The sequence below is a fragment of the Bos grunniens genome, chromosome 15, assembly GCF_055505025.1.
Source record: "Bos grunniens cultivar Pamir isolate PY7600 chromosome 15, Bosgru_T2T1.0, whole genome shotgun sequence".
Taxonomy (NCBI): Eukaryota; Metazoa; Chordata; class Mammalia; order Artiodactyla; family Bovidae; genus Bos; species Bos grunniens.
The window spans coordinates 65,221,482-65,239,019 of record NC_141179.1 but is presented as its reverse complement, the minus strand read 5'-3'; the positions used below and the strand labels follow the sequence as shown (position 1 = coordinate 65,239,019).

The following is a 17,538-nucleotide window of genomic DNA, read 5'->3' as shown; positions in this document are numbered from 1 at the left end:
AACCACCGTTGTGAGGTGCTGGGAGCAATGTCAACACGACAAGGAAGGGCTTTTCTTTAGGAAAATTATCCAGCCCACGTCTCTACACCATCGTCTGTAGAACAGGGCTGGATGATTCCTGCCTCCTTTACAAGGCACCTGAACATGCTATGCAGAGGAGACCAGTTACAGGGAGCTCTCTCGAGAGACTGATTATGAGTGCTCTTTCTGTGCAGAGCCCCTCAGCTCCGGGTCCCCTGGCCCTTCCCACATCCTCCAGGTTCACCCTTTAGTACTGTCTCCTTGAGCTGGGAACCCCAAAGCCACCCCATGTATTCTCACCAACCACAGAGGCAAACACACACACACAAATGGACACCCTTCTGCCACAGTGAGGGAAAAACAAAGAAAAGGGTGGAGAGGACAGCTCCCTTTAGCTGTAGTGCACAAACATTTTTGCGTGTAGAAAAACATGTTTGGCTGTAAAATCCACAGCTGCAAGAAAAGGGCCTCCTGCTCTACTTTCAAGGGCTTCACTCCCATCCGGCAGCACCGGGTGACTTCCAGACCCGCACCTTCCACTGAGCAGCTTCAGAGGGGTTGAAACGAGGCCCCACAATTCCCCCAGACCAATTCCTAAACTGCAGTAGTACTGACACTGTGGCCCAGACCACTTTTCTTAGGGGGTGGTGGTGGTGCTTTTTGGCCCCCTTTCAGCTTTTTAGCAGCATCACTGGCCTGTACCTTCCAACACCCCCCACCCCGCCCCGCCCAGCCAGGTCCCACTATCCAAGTGTCTCCAGATACTGCCAAGTCTCCCCAAGGGCAAGACTGCTCAGGTTGAGAACCAATGCTCTAGACCATGGCTTATTCCTTCTTAAAGCTGTCAAAAGTTGCTAACTGGTATTCCCTAAACGGGGCTCTGGGTCAAATAAACTGGGGTCCCTCGTGCTGTGAGACTTTTCAGAGGCTACAACAGGCTCACATGATTCTTCAGAAAGGAAAAACTGTATCAGCCATTTCCTAGACATAGTGGGCTAGAAAACCCTTTTGTCATAAGATCCCTCTTAAACACCAGTGTTCTGTGAAACACATCTGGGGAAACAGGATCCAGACAGATTACCCCTCTGACAGCTGCACAGGCGAAAAGCCAGAGTGGACAGCGACTTGGTGAGGGCCAGAAGCAAGACAGAATCCAGGCCCCAGCCTTCCACTCACTCTACTGCTTCCAGTGAGCTGCACGACTACAGCTGTGATTGGGGACCTCACCGTCTGGGGCTCCTGTACCACCCTCCCTCACATACAGCATGGCTTTCAGCCACATCCAAGACAAAAACGCGCCCACCCCCCAACCCCCATGTCTCCCACAGGTGAGGAAGTGGAAAATGTGTTCAGACCAACCTCTCATTAAATCTTCCCACCACATCCTGATGGGCCTCTGTCCTGTATCTCGAATGCACGTCCTAAGAGAGACAACGCCCATTAGTAGAGGCTAATGGCACTGAGGCTCAGCGTCCAGATGTGAAGAAGTTTCAGCAAGCAACCCTGGGATAAAAGAGGCACCAGCGATGCTGCTACAATCAAAATCCATTCCCACCTAACCTGCTGTGCTAACCTGGCTGAATGCAATTTGCTGGAGCTGGAATCAGACGCTAAATGCAGTGTTTCTCATCACAACAAACATCCCCTCACTTTATCTTTAGCTTTTCCCACATTTTATCTAGCATCTCAAAATATATTCATTTGCTCAACAAAATGCACATGCCAACACCAGACATGAGGGGTACACACTGGAGTTTGGTAAAGCATGACCCCTACTCTCATGAAGCTTATCATGAAATGGTTGGATGGAGACAAGTCAATAGAAATTTTGGCAAATGCTACGAATGAGAAACAGAGCATAGTGACAGCTAATGGGGTGGGGTGGGAAGGGGGACTCCTCACACAGGGTAGTGAGGGAAGGCCCTCTGAGGTGGTAAGCAGGCGGCCAAGTAAGAGCAGGGGGAGAATAAAGAGACACCTTTGTTCACAGATATTTTAAGGAGGGCTTACTAAAGGCCAGGTACTCTTCCAGGGTCGAGGAATATACCAGGGAGGAAAACTGAGTCCCTGCTCCCATGAAGTCTGGAGACTAGCACAGGAAGCCAGATGATAAGCAAGTACTGTCTGACTTTAGAGGTCTGTAACATGCTTTGAAGAAAAATAAAACAGGCTGAGGAGTGATGGGAGAAACACATATTCTACAGGGGGTGAGAGAGAGGGCCATGCTAAGGAGGTGGAATCTCGGCAGGGACTGCACTGCAGTGAGGAAGTGAGCCAGCAGACATTCCCGTGAGAAAAGCCAGTGGGAAGGGCCTCGGGTGAGAGTGTGATGAGGGGAGAGGACATCTGAGGACCTCTGAGGAGGCCAGAGGGGCTGGGGTGAGGAGAAGCGGTGGTGGGGAAAGGTGACAAGAAGTGGGCTCTAGATCTGAGGAAAGCCCATTTCACCAGATGAAGGCAGCTCATGAAACCCCGAGGCAAATCCTAACAGTTCCCGAGCAGCTGGCCATGGACATGATTCAAAACCTGCCGCGCAGAACACGACACCCACGTGGCAGAGCCGATGAGTCAGAGACCAGCTGTGCATCCAGGGGGACACTTTCCTCACTTACAGCCAGGTCCAAAGCTTGGGCAGAAAATACTCCCCCCACCCCACCACTTGGAGTCGAAGTTTCTGCCAACCTGGGAGTGGAATGGCAGTGTTCCTTCATCACCTACCAAGGAGAGGGCAGGGGAGGACGTCAGGACATGGTCCCCTTTCCGCAGTACACAAGTGCAGGCCCTGGCGTGGCTCTCTGTGGAATACTACTTCAGAAATTTAACTACACAACAGCCGCATCCTATCTGCATCTCGCGGGTGTAATATTTGCAAATGCCTGAGAGCAAAGGCACAATTCACATTCCCCAGCAGACCCAGGGCCAGTGAGACATCTCTGCAGTCACTTTTTCCTTAGTTGCAGTTAAAGAGCTCCCAGCCCAGAGATGATGCTGACTGTCCACTAGAGTTGCTCAGTAAGAATTCTTAAAAGAAAGAAAAACACAGATTAACTTGAACCCCCATAATCAAGTTTAAAAAAGCAGGGACTTACCATGGTCATTGTGTACAACTGCTTGAGTGAGTTCATGGTCCGCAAGAGGACAACCACCAACCCACCGCCTTCCACTGTTTCTACAGTCCTGGCCAGCAAATTTGGAGTCAAAGCTTCAAAATCCTGGAAGGAGGAGACCTTAGAACTAGCTGATGATGCAAAGAGCATGGCGGGAAAGCTTAACCAGGAGGCAAAGAAGGCTTTAGAGTACAAACTCAAGATAATACCCCCTACCAACTCACCAGGACCCCCATACACACACACAGTGCTTATTTAGGACTTATTTAGAACAAGTGTATCTGGTTTTATATGTCAAAGTGTTTCCCATCATCCCTGATAAAATCTTATTTGGAAAGAAGTTCTCCAGTCTTCATTAATTCTCACATGAATTTCAGAAATAGCTCACATTCATTTTCTGCTATGTTCATAGGTGGAAACTGACAAAACTCTACTGTACCACACGGGGGAGCCACTGCCTAAAGGAGCCATCATCATTGCATCTGGTAACTGGTGAGCAGAAGCAACTCCCTAGCAGTCAGTATGGGGTGAGAACAGGCAAAACGCTCTCCTCAGCCTCCAAGGTGGGATGTAACCCAACAATGCATGGACAACCCACTGGACTGCAGAAAGAAAAAACCAGAACTTCTATTCAGAATTTCCCATCTCATTTCTTAATTTATGTTTTATAAGGTATGTTTTATAATACATGTAATTATAGCAGTGCATGCATATAATAAATACATGATGAAACAGTGGGAACCTGAGCTTAAATGTGGAGATTTGTGCTTGAATGTTTTCTTTCGGGGGCAGGAGAGGGGGCAATGGATGAAATCACAGGTGTCAAAAAATCAAAGAATAAAACAAAGACCACCAGAGCTCAAAACAAAAATGTGAAACAATATGAACTTGCCAGGCAAGAGAAAATATATGCCAGTGAAGAAACTCACCAGAGTTTTCTGCGGGGGGTTGGGGGTGGGGGGGTGGAGTGAGGGGAGTTTAAGAATTAGACGGTTGATTGTGGGGGCTGGTTGTTCAGTCAAGCACTTTGGATAGGATATAAGAGTGCTCAGGTCTGTACCCAGTGAATTAAAACAAGTCTGACTCCTGTCTGGTCTTCAGTTAGTTCTAAGAAGACAATAAGTTCTAATAAAAGCCTTCAGTTGGTTCTAACAAGGTCTGGGGTTCTAGGGTCATGCAAAGTTCTGTGCTCTATCAAGCTGGTTAGACCCAGGTGTGACGGAGCGTCACGACCAGTCTGGGTATCTCTGGACAAGTGCTGCTTTAGACACAAATGCTCTTTTTATGGTGGTGAGTTACCAAGTTCCTTGGGAAAATGATAAATTCTGGGGGAAGGAGAATACACAGGCATCTTCTCTCCTCTCTGTCCATCTGTTCTCGTGGGTCACCAGGCGGCCTGAGCACCCCTCAGTGCTCTGCCCCCGGTTGCGGGCTGGGGAAGTCACCCACCTGGAGAACACACATGCCAAACGTGTTGCCCAGGATCTTGTGGGTCTCGCTGTAGTAGCAGTAGCGAATGTTGGTGGCAGCTACGAAGAGCTCAAAGGGGTCATCTTGCTTTATGTTCAGCATCCCGTTCTTTATTTTTTTCTGCAGCTGTCGCATTCTTTTCTTCCGATGACTGTAATCACCCCACCCCACCCCCAACCCCATGAGAGTCAGTTAACTGGAGAGGCTAGAGTTGGGAGAGGGGAATAGACTCAACAATCCCCCACTTAAGACTTTCAGAGCTAGAAGGGAACTTGGAAATTGTAGGGCGAATTCCCTTGCTTTAAAGCTAAAAAAAATAAAACAAAACTGGAGAAGCATTAGAAGAGAAGGGCTTCAGAGGAGGATAGTATAAGTCTGTTTGTGAACCCTGCCATTTTGATACTTCACTTAACAAGAAGGGTAATGGGAGTCCCTAAACCCCACATTTAGCCAGAGCTTGAACCTAAACCCTGGTGGACTCATTATCTCAGTCTCAAGCCAATGCTTCAATTTCATGGCACTCCTTCCCAGAGAACCGGAGAGGCATCATGATGGTGGGTTACTTTATTCATTTTTCCTAAATGAATTCATCCACTTCCTTCCCAGGTGGTTGGATCAAGTCCTCAAGGGCAGTTCTAATCTAAGACAACACCGACAGAGGATACATGAGTTAGAGTGGAATCTGGACATCTCCTAGACATCCCTGAACTTCTCTCTCATCCTAAACATCTCTTAATACCCAAGTGTCAGTTAACTTCTTTAAGACTTTTTCTGCTGTGGACCGTTTTTAAAGTCTTTACTGAATCGGTTACAATACCGCTTCTGCTTTACATTTTGTTTTTTTTGGCCTCCAGGCACACGGGATCCTAGCTGCTGGACCACGGGCTGTGAACCCCCAGCCCTTGCACTAGAAGACAAAGTCTTAACCACTGGACCGCCAGGGAAGTCCCAACTCTTTCTTTCAGAGAAAACAGAGAACAAGAAAACTCCAGAACCAAGGGGTACAGCAGACCAAAATTTTATCACAGCTTTCTAACTGAAGAGGAAGGCCAAGGCCTTCTTCCCCCTGGGCCTCCAGTTCCTCAGCCTGTGACTTAGCATCAGCTTTAACCTGATGCTCTGCCACATCTAGACAGGGCTGGGAGAGCTACAAGAGGCACAGGAGGGATTTTTTTTAAAAGTGAGATCAGGTGGGTTAAGTTCAAAGGCAAATCTGCCCAGAATACCCTGAATTGCCATTCTGACATTTACCAAGTGTACAGCAATGAGAATCAGAGCACCAGAAACTTAAAATTCTGCTGAGAGGCAACAGGCCTTATTCTCAATCTGTATTAAAAATGGTTGCCTGCCCAATTATGAAAGAATATACCAATTATGGCTTAAAAATACATACTGCATATCCAGCTAAATGCTAACAATGCCTAAGTATTGAAAATATGGTGCTTTTTATTTTCACCTTTAAGATTTTTCTGTATTTTTCATATTCTTACAATAAAGCTTTTGTAATGTTTTTAAAGCAAAACTATCTAATTCAAAATCTAGTTTCCTTTAAGCAGAATCAAGTCTCTTAAAGACCAAAGGATAAGAACTAATCAAATATAGCCTTTGGTACTTAAGTAAAATTAAAATGTTAGAGCCTGTTAACAATACACTCAACAAATAGTAACTGAGCACCTAGTAAAACATGGCAGATCCTTTGAAAATATGAAAATATAAAGATAAGCAGGAGAGGCCTCCTCGCTAAATGAACTTACTTACCAGTGGGCAAGTGATCACATCTTGAGGGAGAGAGAAGGTAAGGCGCCAAGCACTGTACAAAGAGACAAGGGCTAAAGAGGGCAGCAGGGCCGCACTAAGTCTGAGGGCCTTAGGAAGAGCTTCCCGCAGGACACAGGCCCTGAACAAAGGGGCGCACCCGAAGGGAGCACCTCAGCAGGTGAGTACAGAGAGGTGGAAGTGGCACCCCAAGTGGAGGAGGGAGCAGGGGCAAAGGCAGGGGGTTTCACCGGAGCAGAGAGCAGCCGGGGCTGGAGACGCACCCTCGGAGTCCACCCCAGAGACAAGCTTTACATCTGGGGATAATGGAGGGGGAAGAGGCCCAAGGACAGAACCACACAGGTGAACGGGTTGTGGGGGGAGATGAGAGCAGAGAGAGGGAAGCGCTTAGGAAGGTGGTCGGAGTAAAAGGAGAGCGTTTCTGAGGTGGTGCTATAGTGGGGTATCTGCCAAGGATCAGCACCCCGCACCCCAAACTCCTCCCCACACACGGGCGTAGGTAGAACTGCCAGGCTCCTACTCGGTGGCCCACCCCATTGCCTCTGGCCCAGGGCTGGATATCTTTCCAAAAGAATTTGGGAGAAAGATGGATTTCTGTGTTGTTGAACCCAAACCATGTAAACCTCAAGGGCAATTTCTGCAATGGGGACCACAGAAGGCAGAGAGCTGTCCCGAAGTGGGAAAGAATAGAGCAGATACGAGGGATGACACAAAGACGGGGGACAGGGCAAGGACCAGGGTGTCAGCACTGCGGCTGTTCACCACCCCCAAGGCAAAGCTGAAATCTCACCCCTGTAGGCTTCAGGAGCTAACCCGAATACTGCTGACCCTTGAAAAAACTGAGGGTTAACCTATGTCTGACTTAGAGTTGGCCCCTCTGTAACCATAGCTCCTCTGTATCAGAGAATTCAACCAACCACAGACCACAGAGTACTAAACACATCCACATGTAAGTGGAGTCCTGCAGTTCAAACCCACACTGTTCAAGGGACAACTGTACTTCAACAGATCCCATTTGTGCCTAAGTATGTTTGTGTTAGAGGTCTCATATTTACTATAAGAAGTCTTAAGTTCAACAATAAAAAAAAAAAAAACTAGCCAATTGTCAGACAGCAGACTAGGAGAAGAGCTCTGAAAAGAAGAGAAAAGCTGCTGCATTAGGCATCAGGTGGAACCAGCATTATTAGATGAGCTCGATCAGCCAAGAAAACTAGGAAGAAAAATGGCATGCAGAAAGCAAGGAACTGGGCTGGGAACATAAAAAAGCATGAAAAGATTTTGAAATTTATTGTCAGGAATGAAGAATGAACATCAGTTCTATTATTTTCTCTACTGGGAAGTGTCCTCAGAGACAGCACCTTTACTAACAATCCCTTAAAACCTAGGTCAAAGAATCATTTCCTGGCATTTAACTAAGGATGGGAAATGGGATGGGACACTCAAAAGGGACATGACTTACCTGCTAAAGCCCAGCTCTTTCTTATAGCACCACAGCACCGAAGGCCGAGCTTTCACAGTTGCTTTGGACAACATGTGATGGAGTATGACTACCTGCCAAGAAAAAAGCCACAGAATCTTAAGGACAAAAGAGACCTCTGGGATGGCCAGGCCCAAGACCACAAGGCAAGCAGCACCCAGGTTGGGACTAGAAACCAGATCACATACACTTACTCTTGTGCTCAGTATCAAAAGCTGTTAACCTATCTGCTAATAACTCTAAATACTGAGTATTCATCACTTTCAAGAAACAAAGGAATGTTCCCACTAGGCAGTTCACTTAAAGAAAACCAAAGAGACCTTAATGTCATTATGTGTAAAACCCCAGATGGTCCATAACATGCTGACTCTCCGGAACAGGACACAAAGCCAGGAAGCATTTACCAGGTCTTACCTGATCCTTCCCTCGATCTCCAACCACAACAAAAAGAGACCTTTGCCGCTCAGCTACCCCGTTCTCAATGAGAATCCGGATTCGGTTATCCACTTTCTTCCGATGCATGGTGAAAAATTATCACTAAAACAGAAGGAAAGGAAACACGACTGGACATGAACATTCAGGTTCTGGGTGAAAACCATTAGCTGGCTGCCTCCTGTGGGATAGGAGCTGAACTACACACATTTAAAAGTATTATTTTTTTAACCCTCAAACAGCTCCCTAGGGAAGACATCAGCCTCGTTTTTTATATTAGGAAACTTAAGCTTGTAACCGGAGAAGGCAATGGCACCCCACTCCAGTACTCTTGCCTGGAAAATCCCATGGATGGAGGAGCCTGGTAGGCTGCAGTCCATGGGGTCACTAAGAGTCGGGCACGACTGAGCGACTTCACTTTCATTTTTCACTTTCATGCATTGGAGAAGGAAATGGCAACCCACTCCAGTGTTCTTGCCTGGAGAATCCCAAGGACGGCGGAGCCTGGTGGGCTGCCGTCTATGCGGTCACACAGAGTCGGACACGACTGAACTGCGAACATGTAATCTGACTCCATCACAGCATGACTGAGGCTCAGAAAAAAAAGAGATGAAGGAAGAAAAATTCAGGAAACAGAACTTCTAAAAATACCTCAAGAAATGTATAGATTAAAAGAACTGTGTGACTTTGCTATGTATCTTTTGTACATTTTCATGCTTTTAATCTTAATCACAATGCTAAGGACATTCTGATAACATTGTTTTGAAATAGCTGTTTTGATAGTCTTAATAATAAGCCATTTAAGATTTAGCTTAAAAACATTACCAAATAGTTGACCTAGGGTATGTCCCCTTGGGCTTCCCTGATAGCTCAGTAGGTAAAGAGTCCTCCTGCAATGCAGGAAACCCAGGTTCGATTCCTGGGTCCAGAAGATCCGCTGGAGAAGGGTTAGGCTACCCACTCCAGTATTCCTGGGCTTCCCTCATGGCTCAGCTGGTAAAGAATCCGCCTGCAATGCAGGAGACCTGAGTTTGATCCCTGGGTTGGGAAGATCCCCTGCAGAAGGGAAAGGCTACCCACTCCAGTATTCTGACCTAGAGAATTCCATGGACTGCCAAAGTCCATGGGGTGGCAAAGAGTTGGACACGACTGAGCAACTTTCACTTCACTTAGGCTTGAAAGGTGAAGAAAATGTTCCCATAGGCATGGAAAGCTATAATTCACACCCCTCTGGAGGAGTTTTTTAAAAATCAGAAATAATGTTTAAAAAAAAAAAAAAAAGAATTAAAACCTATGATATATCCAGGGGAAAATAAGGAAGTTTTCAAAAATATTTGTTCAAAATCACTTTCAAGATTCATCTAAGGATATGGATGTAGATGCTTATTAGAGGATAACACAGCAAGATATGTATATGTATATATCTTATACACACATTTTTAAAAAAAACTGAAATGTAGTTATTAATGGACAGTGAGATAACGGATGATTCTTATTTTGTTCTTTTGGGGAGTTTGAGTTTGTTTTTTTTTTCCTAATTAACATATATTACTAACAAAATCAGAAAAAGAAATCAATGAATATTACTATGATGGAATGTGTACAATTGCTTCCTCAAGGGAAGGAAAACTATACCTAAGCCTGTACAAAGAGATTTCAAGTTATTGTGATTACATATGATAGAACATTGCATCATTACCATAATAGACACACCAAAAAACACCAGAAATATCAATTATGTTTCTACAATTAAAAATAGAAATGACATGTTACTTAGATTCTCCAGTGTTAGCTGCATTCTACACACAAAGCTCATTAACTGAAACTTAACCCTGTACTGTCTTCCTAAACTCTCAATCCAAACATGGATTTTAGCAGTTCTTTCTTACTGTAAAACACTATGTCACAACCAATGGCTCTTATTTTATGAAGAAAGGACCCAGTATAAATACTCAAATACCACCAAGGAAGAAAAATGATGGGAGACATGATTCACGTTCAGGCGCCCTCCTGATTTCAAAGTATGAACTGTTTCCAGTTCACCAACCAGCTTGTGAGCTCAGTTGCCAGCCACACAAAAAAACCCCACCACCAACCAACAACCAATTATTGCTTTTTGTTCTAGTTACTGTGGGAGTCCCCGAAGTAGTACCAAATAAAGTCCTGACTTCAAAGAGTTTTCATTTTCCTTAGAGAAAATATTTAAGAGAAAGAAATGAGGGATAATCTGCCTAAAGACAGATAAAATTAGATGTAAAACTAATTGTTACAGACAGGTGAAAGTCTGAGATTACTGTGGGCTGCAGTTGCTAAGGAAGGCTTAATGGATGAGGAAGGCCTTGATGGCAGAGAAAGATAGTTATTTTTCAGTATTCATTTATCAGTCAAACAAATATACATATTATCTATGCGCCAGGCATCATTCTAGGTGCACTGGTAAACAAAATAAAGTCCTGAGTGTTCCTGCTGAATACAGAGTATAAACGAATGAGCATAGTGATGTAGCTACCAGCTTGGGAGGATCTGGATGAAATGAGATTGTTTCTGTTCAATGCCAGGTGCTGCCATCAGGAACTGTGGACAAGCTCCGCGGAAACCAAAAGTGTTGTCACTCACCCACTCAACCTACCCCACTCCACCCCAACTATAGCCCCTAGAGGGAAGCGATCAAGTCACGCAACCCCCAAGAGCGCTTAGATGACAGGACCCTCTGCGAGCACCCGGATGAGGCGGCAGTTGTGATGGAGCGGCAGTCGGCATGTGTCGGGCACCAGCACTAATGCAAAGCCTTCGTCCTGGAGCCAGTCTCATCGGGCCCAAAAAGGACGCCGACGCCGACCTCGGCACCCGCCCCCAGCCATCCCGTGAAGGATACCTGCGCCCCGAGCCCGGCGGACTCCAGCCAGCAGCAAAGCGGAAGCACGTGGGGACACCGAACTTTTGCGGAAGAGGCGGGCGCAACCTAGCGGATGCCTGGCCGCCGGCTCTCACAGATCACCCCTCCGCGACGCGCGTCTCGCTCGGGCGCTTGAAGGCGGGGCGTGCGCCGGCGCACTAAAGGAGCGGCGACGGCGAGAAGGGACCTTTTCAACCCGGTCGCTGAGTGATGACGTCCGAGCTCGCGGGGCTGAGCTGTAGCAACCGCGGCTGTATGGTTTGTCTCCGCGGGCTTTAGCAGTGGTGCTGGGAGTGTCGTTTGCCTCTTCAGGTCAGAATTAAGATACCGTGGCTACGGAGGGCAGAATAAGTAGATGTTCGCACCCGCATGGACTGTCACTGCGTGGAGCTAGCTCGGGTTCCCAGACAGGCCTAGGTTTTGAGTGTTAGCCTGGTTATGCGAGATGACTGGCTCCCAAGATGTGCGCATAATTTGGAGTCCTCTTATTTTAAATAACGTCCTAATGTGACAAGAGAGGGAGTCTCAATCAGCAGACCTTTCTCGTTCAGCTCACTTGACCCTTCTCATCCTGTCATGACCTCGTAGATTTGTCTGGGAGTCCGTAAGTTTTCTACCCAACATTATTGCCGCTGTACTTCGCAGGCTCTTTAGGCCTGTACCTGGCTGTCAAACGCTGGAGTTCTTATGAAAACCAGCTCTAGGGTTCTGCTGTTTGGTTACTTCCCTCTACCCCACCCCCAAGCGAACTGTCAAGCAGTTCACTTAAAAGGCCATATATAGTCATGAATTTGGGGGCCAGAAGGTTGAATTAAACACATTCTGCTCGACTTTTCTCTGATGCCTCTATCAGCCAAACTAATTTCCCTTTCTACCTTAAACTCCGTCAAATCAAAATGTAATTCTGTAGCTACAAACCTAATCAGCACCATCCATGAGGTCCAACAACCATAATTTCATAATTCCCTCAACAAAATGTCAATATGCTAGACGAGATGAAAGTGATCAAAATTTTCCTATCCCTCTTTAAGTTTAACATAGTCTAGGTAAGAAAAAGGTGATCAGGAAAAAGTATCCAGTGACTAAAAACTAACACACACAGAAGACATGGAAGGACTGTGAAATGGTGACCTGGAGCAAAGACCTTAAAGAGAATGAGCTTTTAAACAGTTGAGTGGAAAGCTTTCCACACATGAAGTTTCCAGGATGGTGAAAGGCTCAGCAAAGCGTTCAGTGTGGCCAGAGTACAGTAACCAAGATAGAAAACGGTAGGAAATTAGGCCTGACACATTAGGCACATGGACCAGATTTAGGATTCTAAGTGTGGCATGGTTTCTAGGGAAACTGGAGTCTGAATAACAGGGAAGTGACAAAACCTGATTTGCCCTCTAAGGCTCAATCTGACTGCTATGCAAGAAAACTATACTACAGGAGAGCAAGAGTAGAAACAGAACCATCATAAGCTACTATTGTTACCTGTTCTGATAGTGGTGGTGGTCACAAGTGCTCGCTGACTTAGGACATATCCTATTTTTAAGGTAGAATCATATGCATTTGCTTAAGGACTATAGATACAAGGTATGAAAGGAAACCAATGATATCCAAGGTATTTGCCCTGAGCCACTGGATATACGTCCATGAACAGATAAATCTGAAATACTCATGACATTCAAAATCGAGACATGAAGTTTGGGTGTGTTTGAGGGAGTTTGGGACCTAGAAATACTTCAGAGTGACTAAAATGATGACTGTAGTCAGTAATGGGATTGGTTAAGATCAACTAGGGAAGAATGTTTGCTAGAGATGGAGTCTGCAACCAAGTCCTGGAAAACTCAGTAAAGGATACTGAGCAGTGGCCAGTTAGATAGAAATGTGCAGAACCCATTCACAACCACCCTGCACTTTGTTGTAATCGTTTCTTACACGGGCTACACCAAATCATCTCTTGCACCATAGTATTTTGCTCTCAACACTGTCGTCTTTGCTTTTGCCACTGGACTGCCAGGAAATCCCCTGCCTTGAGTGATACTAAATGGCAATTTTATTAGGTGACCCACCATCCTCTCCTCCCCCAATCCCAACCACTATACACACAGCTTAAAACTTACTGGTTTCCAACTCCCAAGAAACAAAACTTACCATGGAATAGAACCACAAAGCTGTTCTGAGTAGTCCTTACCTGTTGCTTCAGCCTCTCTAGCTCTATCAAACCTATACTTCACTCTAGCCAGTTTCTCAGTCACTGGCGATTGGACTTGGACATGCAGTTCTCTCCCGTTCTTTACCAGTTTACTACTCCTCATCCTTCAAGTCTTAACTATTCACATCAAAAATGTCTTTCCTGATCATTTTGACTAGGTCATATCCTATCACAGCCTTAATATCTATCATCAACCATGTTGCTGCATCATGGCTTTTGCTGTATTTTAGTATCATCACATCAACATCTTTGATCAGACTGATGAGAGCAGGAACCAGCGATTCTATCACCACTGAATGCTTAGTGCTTGGAATGGTGACCTGGCAAAGAGGACCCAAATTTGCTGAATGAAGCTTTGGTGTACTGACTTAATACAGTGACTCCCTCATCTAAATACAGTACTTAAAGAAAACCAGTACTAAAAGAACAGTAAAAACTGCCTTCACTGAATCAGGTTATCTTTCACTACTTACATACTCAAGGAGCCAGTCTTCTGCATGAGACTGGATTAGGCTTCAGAACCACTGTTTAAGGTATTAAGATCCCAATTGAGAAGAATTGTAGTAGTCTAACAAGGTGAGGCTAACAGAAATTTAAGGTTTTTCCTCTCTTCTCACAAGTAGCACTTCTTCACTTAGAGCTTTGCTCAGTGGTATAAACAACTAAAGCAAACTTCACTCAAGGACAATTAAGGTATCAGGTTTTAATATGATTTAATCTAATGTAATTTAAAACATTCACTAGTCTTTTCCAGTATATTTGTAGAATTCAAAATGGGAAAGGGTATAGAATGAGCCTTAACAAATTATTTTCATATTCCTGAGGGTTTTCCCTCCCCCCATTAACTCTTTAGAAGGGATAATAAGCTTAAGAGCAATACTGATTTTTTAATATAACTTACAGTCAATAAAACTTCAAAGAGTGCTTAATAAGAACTCAAATGGGATGAGATTCAGAAACTCAGATGAGATGAAACGATGGGTTTTAACTTTGTGCTTACCTGTATCCAATTCCCCCTAAGATATATTATTGAAAATATAATGAACAATACAAATTTCCTAAGACACTTAGGAGGCTGAATATTCAACTACTTTCTACATTTTATGAACTGGTTGTTAACAGAACATCTGTTAATTAACTTTCTGAGAATAAATACACATTCTCATGTCTCTAAGTGACGTCTCCCACATCACGGAGTCATATATATATATATATATACATAGGAGGTTAAAGAACAGCAGAAGCTAGCTGATTAAAAATACTTAACGGATTTTGTTTTAATATGAAGATAACGATGATCAGAAAACCTCTTTCAATAATATTCTTTAGGGATATTAAGATCTGAAAATAAAATTGCCCTAGCCAAGGTAATCAATGACACTGTAAAGCTTTAAAACAGAAGTCTCATTATCCACATGAGATGATTGATACTGTGCATTTAAATGAAAGTACTTTATATATGGCATCTTGCTATACCAAGCCACAGTGCCACATGTGACAACCATCTCTTTTCAACTCTGCTAGAATATGCATTTGCCCACACAAGGCCTCCTGCAGGGAGGACAAGCATCAAGCATCCACAAATTATACAGAACACTTAGTACCAAGACTCAGATCTTAATGGGACTTTTTAAAAAGTTCTCTGCACCACAGAGAGGTGCTCCTTTAAAAAATATAGTCTAAATTGAGGCATAAAAGTTTTAGGTTTAGACTACAATGGTAGAATGCCAAAAAAAAGGTATAATATCTCAAAAAGAACAAACGATTCTTTTAAAAACATACATAGAAATAATCAAATTACTAATATCTTTACACATTCACAACATCTGCACTAATGCATAGAAGTTTGAAACCTAGAAAGCATTTCTCCCCCATCCCATCTCTGAACTGATTCAGAGAGACCACTGTATAAAGAACTTATTTCAATTCGGATTTTAAATGTCATGAAATTATTTTCTACACAGATAGCAAAGTTAGTTTTATATATAGAAAGATTGTAAGCACACATCATCTAGGGATTACCCAGTAAACCACAAATATTTTATCTATCTGCCTAAAATAAAACAAACATATGGTTGTGGTACATCCCAGGCAGATGTCATTTAAAGCACACAAGGGGAGGTGCTAGCAGAAGAAATACTTATTTGCAAAAGTAAACAGATAACCCTTCCAATATGATGTACCACAACCACACATGAGAAAAGTCAAGAACTTCTTTTATTTTAAAATAAACATTGAAGATTCCCCCCTTCCCCACCACCCTACAAAACTTTGAATGTGGAATGTTCAATAGCCTATCCATTTTAGAAGGTTACAAAACCAGCAAAAACTCCAGTTGTCTAATGATGAATGTTTGAGAATAGTTTTATGGGTTTAAGTAGCTGAGCACCTACTGGAAAAAGTCCTTAGCTAAAGGCTGAAAACTAAATTCAATTTCTGCACAGAAAATACCATTAACTTAGTAGCCTTTGCTTAATATAAGGTGGGGTTCATTTCCCATGAAGTCAAAGTGGGATACAACAAGCAGCATTAAGTTCACAGGCACACACAACTAGTGCTCCAACTGCTGGCACAAATTTCAGCATCGCACATAAATTACTAAACTGTCCACCGTCATCAGGCTTGGGACTCTCCCTATACATCTAGGGGAGGGATCACCACTTTGAATATAAATACCTCCATGTGAAACAGATAATTCAGTTAGGGTTAGACAAAAGGTAAGTGCAAGTACTGTAGAAATAGCTGCTGGAGATAACCATAAAACTTGTAACACTAAACTGCATGGGTGAACCACATAAGCTGCTAACTGTTGAACACCAGTGTTTCAAGATACAACTTTTATAAACATGTTTTATTTGTTTGCTTATACCATCAGAAGTGAAACTACTGACTGTCATTTCCCTAAAATAGGGAAATCAATCTAAAACACATACTGGTGCTTTTCAAAAGATAGCAATTTAAAAGGGTGGCAGCAGCAGGCATTTGATGTCTTTTTCTTATAAAAACTTTCAGGCTGCAGGAAAAACATGTAACCAAGAGTGTTATGATTATCCATTAGATTTTCATCAGTACCTGTACCAATTTAGGTGACAATACAGCAAGATCCAAGGATTAGTGACAGACAATGTACGTCATAAGGAATGATATTTACTACCAATCCTTACAAAACTCATTGTCAAAGAAACTGTTAAGTGTTTGAAAGGTATCTAAATATTTCACATTAAGTACAGAAGCGGCCATCCAGATTATATCCCTTAATTGTTGCATATTTTTCGAAAAGTGCCAATCAAAGCCTAATTTTGCATTTTGGCTTTGTCTTATACAGTATCAGCTGTTAAAAAGCAATTTACATGTGTCTTGAACCACAGTCGTCTGGCCAGAGGGTGAACAGTGCCGTGTCAAGCCTAAGGCTGGCACCAGCCTTGTCTGTGTGATTAGGGCCCATGCATAATTCGGTATGCATCTAAATGTTCAGTGCTCCAATTTAAGTGGAAAAGCTGTGAAATGCAGTTGTTCTGCCAAACCACACTCCACTCCTTCCATCTTCCTTTCAAGGGAAATATTTTAGTTTTGTCAGTTACCACTGAATGACTCTAGGGCTGATTTGTAGATTTTATCCAATGTCAGAAGTCAGTCTTGCTTTATCCAAGCCACTTCAAATAACTATGGAGATATCACCCCATTAAAGTATATTATGTTTTACTCCTAAGCAAGGGTGAGGAATCTGAGTATCATGTGCAAGGCTCAAGATGACGCTTAGGACAGAACATGCAGAGTAAAAATAGTTTCCTTCCATATCCAGGTAATATAAAGCTGACAATTGTAGTCCTGTCTTTATGGGATGAAAACAGTCCCTTTACAATAAGTTTCCTGAAAGGGAGAACAAATAGATAATAACTCTTCTGGTAACATATTATGGTACACTGGCCAGTGTGTTTTTGGCGATTAAACATAATCCTGTGAATCAGATTAATTCACTTGCTGAGTGTTCATTTGCGGCATCCCTCTGTTGGGTCTTGGGGGCCCTCCACGACCTAGAAGACAAAAATGGCATTTGGTTTTTCTTTCAAATATTATTTGTTTTGCCTTCAAGCAGATTTTCATGTGAAGTCAAGAAGCATGTGGGCAGCTTGTCACATTATTAGGTTTAAGAGGTCAA

The 17,538-nt window shown here is 43.7% G+C and overlaps 2 protein-coding genes across 10 annotated transcripts in view; both read right to left on the bottom strand.

Moving 5' to 3' along the window:
• The window catches only part of NAT10 (N-acetyltransferase 10), a 38,730-nt gene extending 27,516 nt beyond the window's left edge, over positions 1-11,214 (bottom strand). For 2 of the 9 annotated variants that reach the window (XM_086341110.1, XM_086341121.1), the window contains exons 1-6: positions 11,159-11,214; positions 8,266-8,388; positions 7,834-7,925; positions 4,578-4,749; positions 3,111-3,233; positions 1,381-1,442 (exon numbers count right to left, since the gene is read on the bottom strand). In XM_086341110.1, coding sequence (XP_086197236.1) covers positions 1,381-1,442; positions 3,111-3,233; positions 4,578-4,749; positions 7,834-7,925; positions 8,266-8,373 — 557 coding nt within the window. In that variant the 5' untranslated portion in view covers positions 8,374-8,388; positions 11,159-11,214. Of the gene's footprint in view, positions 1-1,380; positions 1,443-3,110; positions 3,234-4,577; positions 5,239-6,356; positions 6,409-7,833; positions 7,926-8,265; positions 8,389-8,761; positions 8,877-10,792 lie in introns of all 9 variants that reach the window. The other 7 variants (XM_086341116.1, XM_086341117.1, XM_086341111.1 and 4 more) reach the window with 7 other exon arrangements.
• Positions 11,215-15,578: 4,364 nt separating this feature from the next.
• Positions 15,579-17,538, bottom strand: part of CAPRIN1 (cell cycle associated protein 1) — a 36,509-nt gene continuing 34,549 nt past the window's right edge. Inside the window, exon 19 of the mRNA XM_086341122.1 lies at positions 15,579-17,413. Within this exon, the coding sequence (XP_086197248.1) occupies positions 17,349-17,413 (65 nt within the window). The 3' untranslated portion in view covers positions 15,579-17,348. The remainder of the gene's footprint in view (positions 17,414-17,538) is intronic.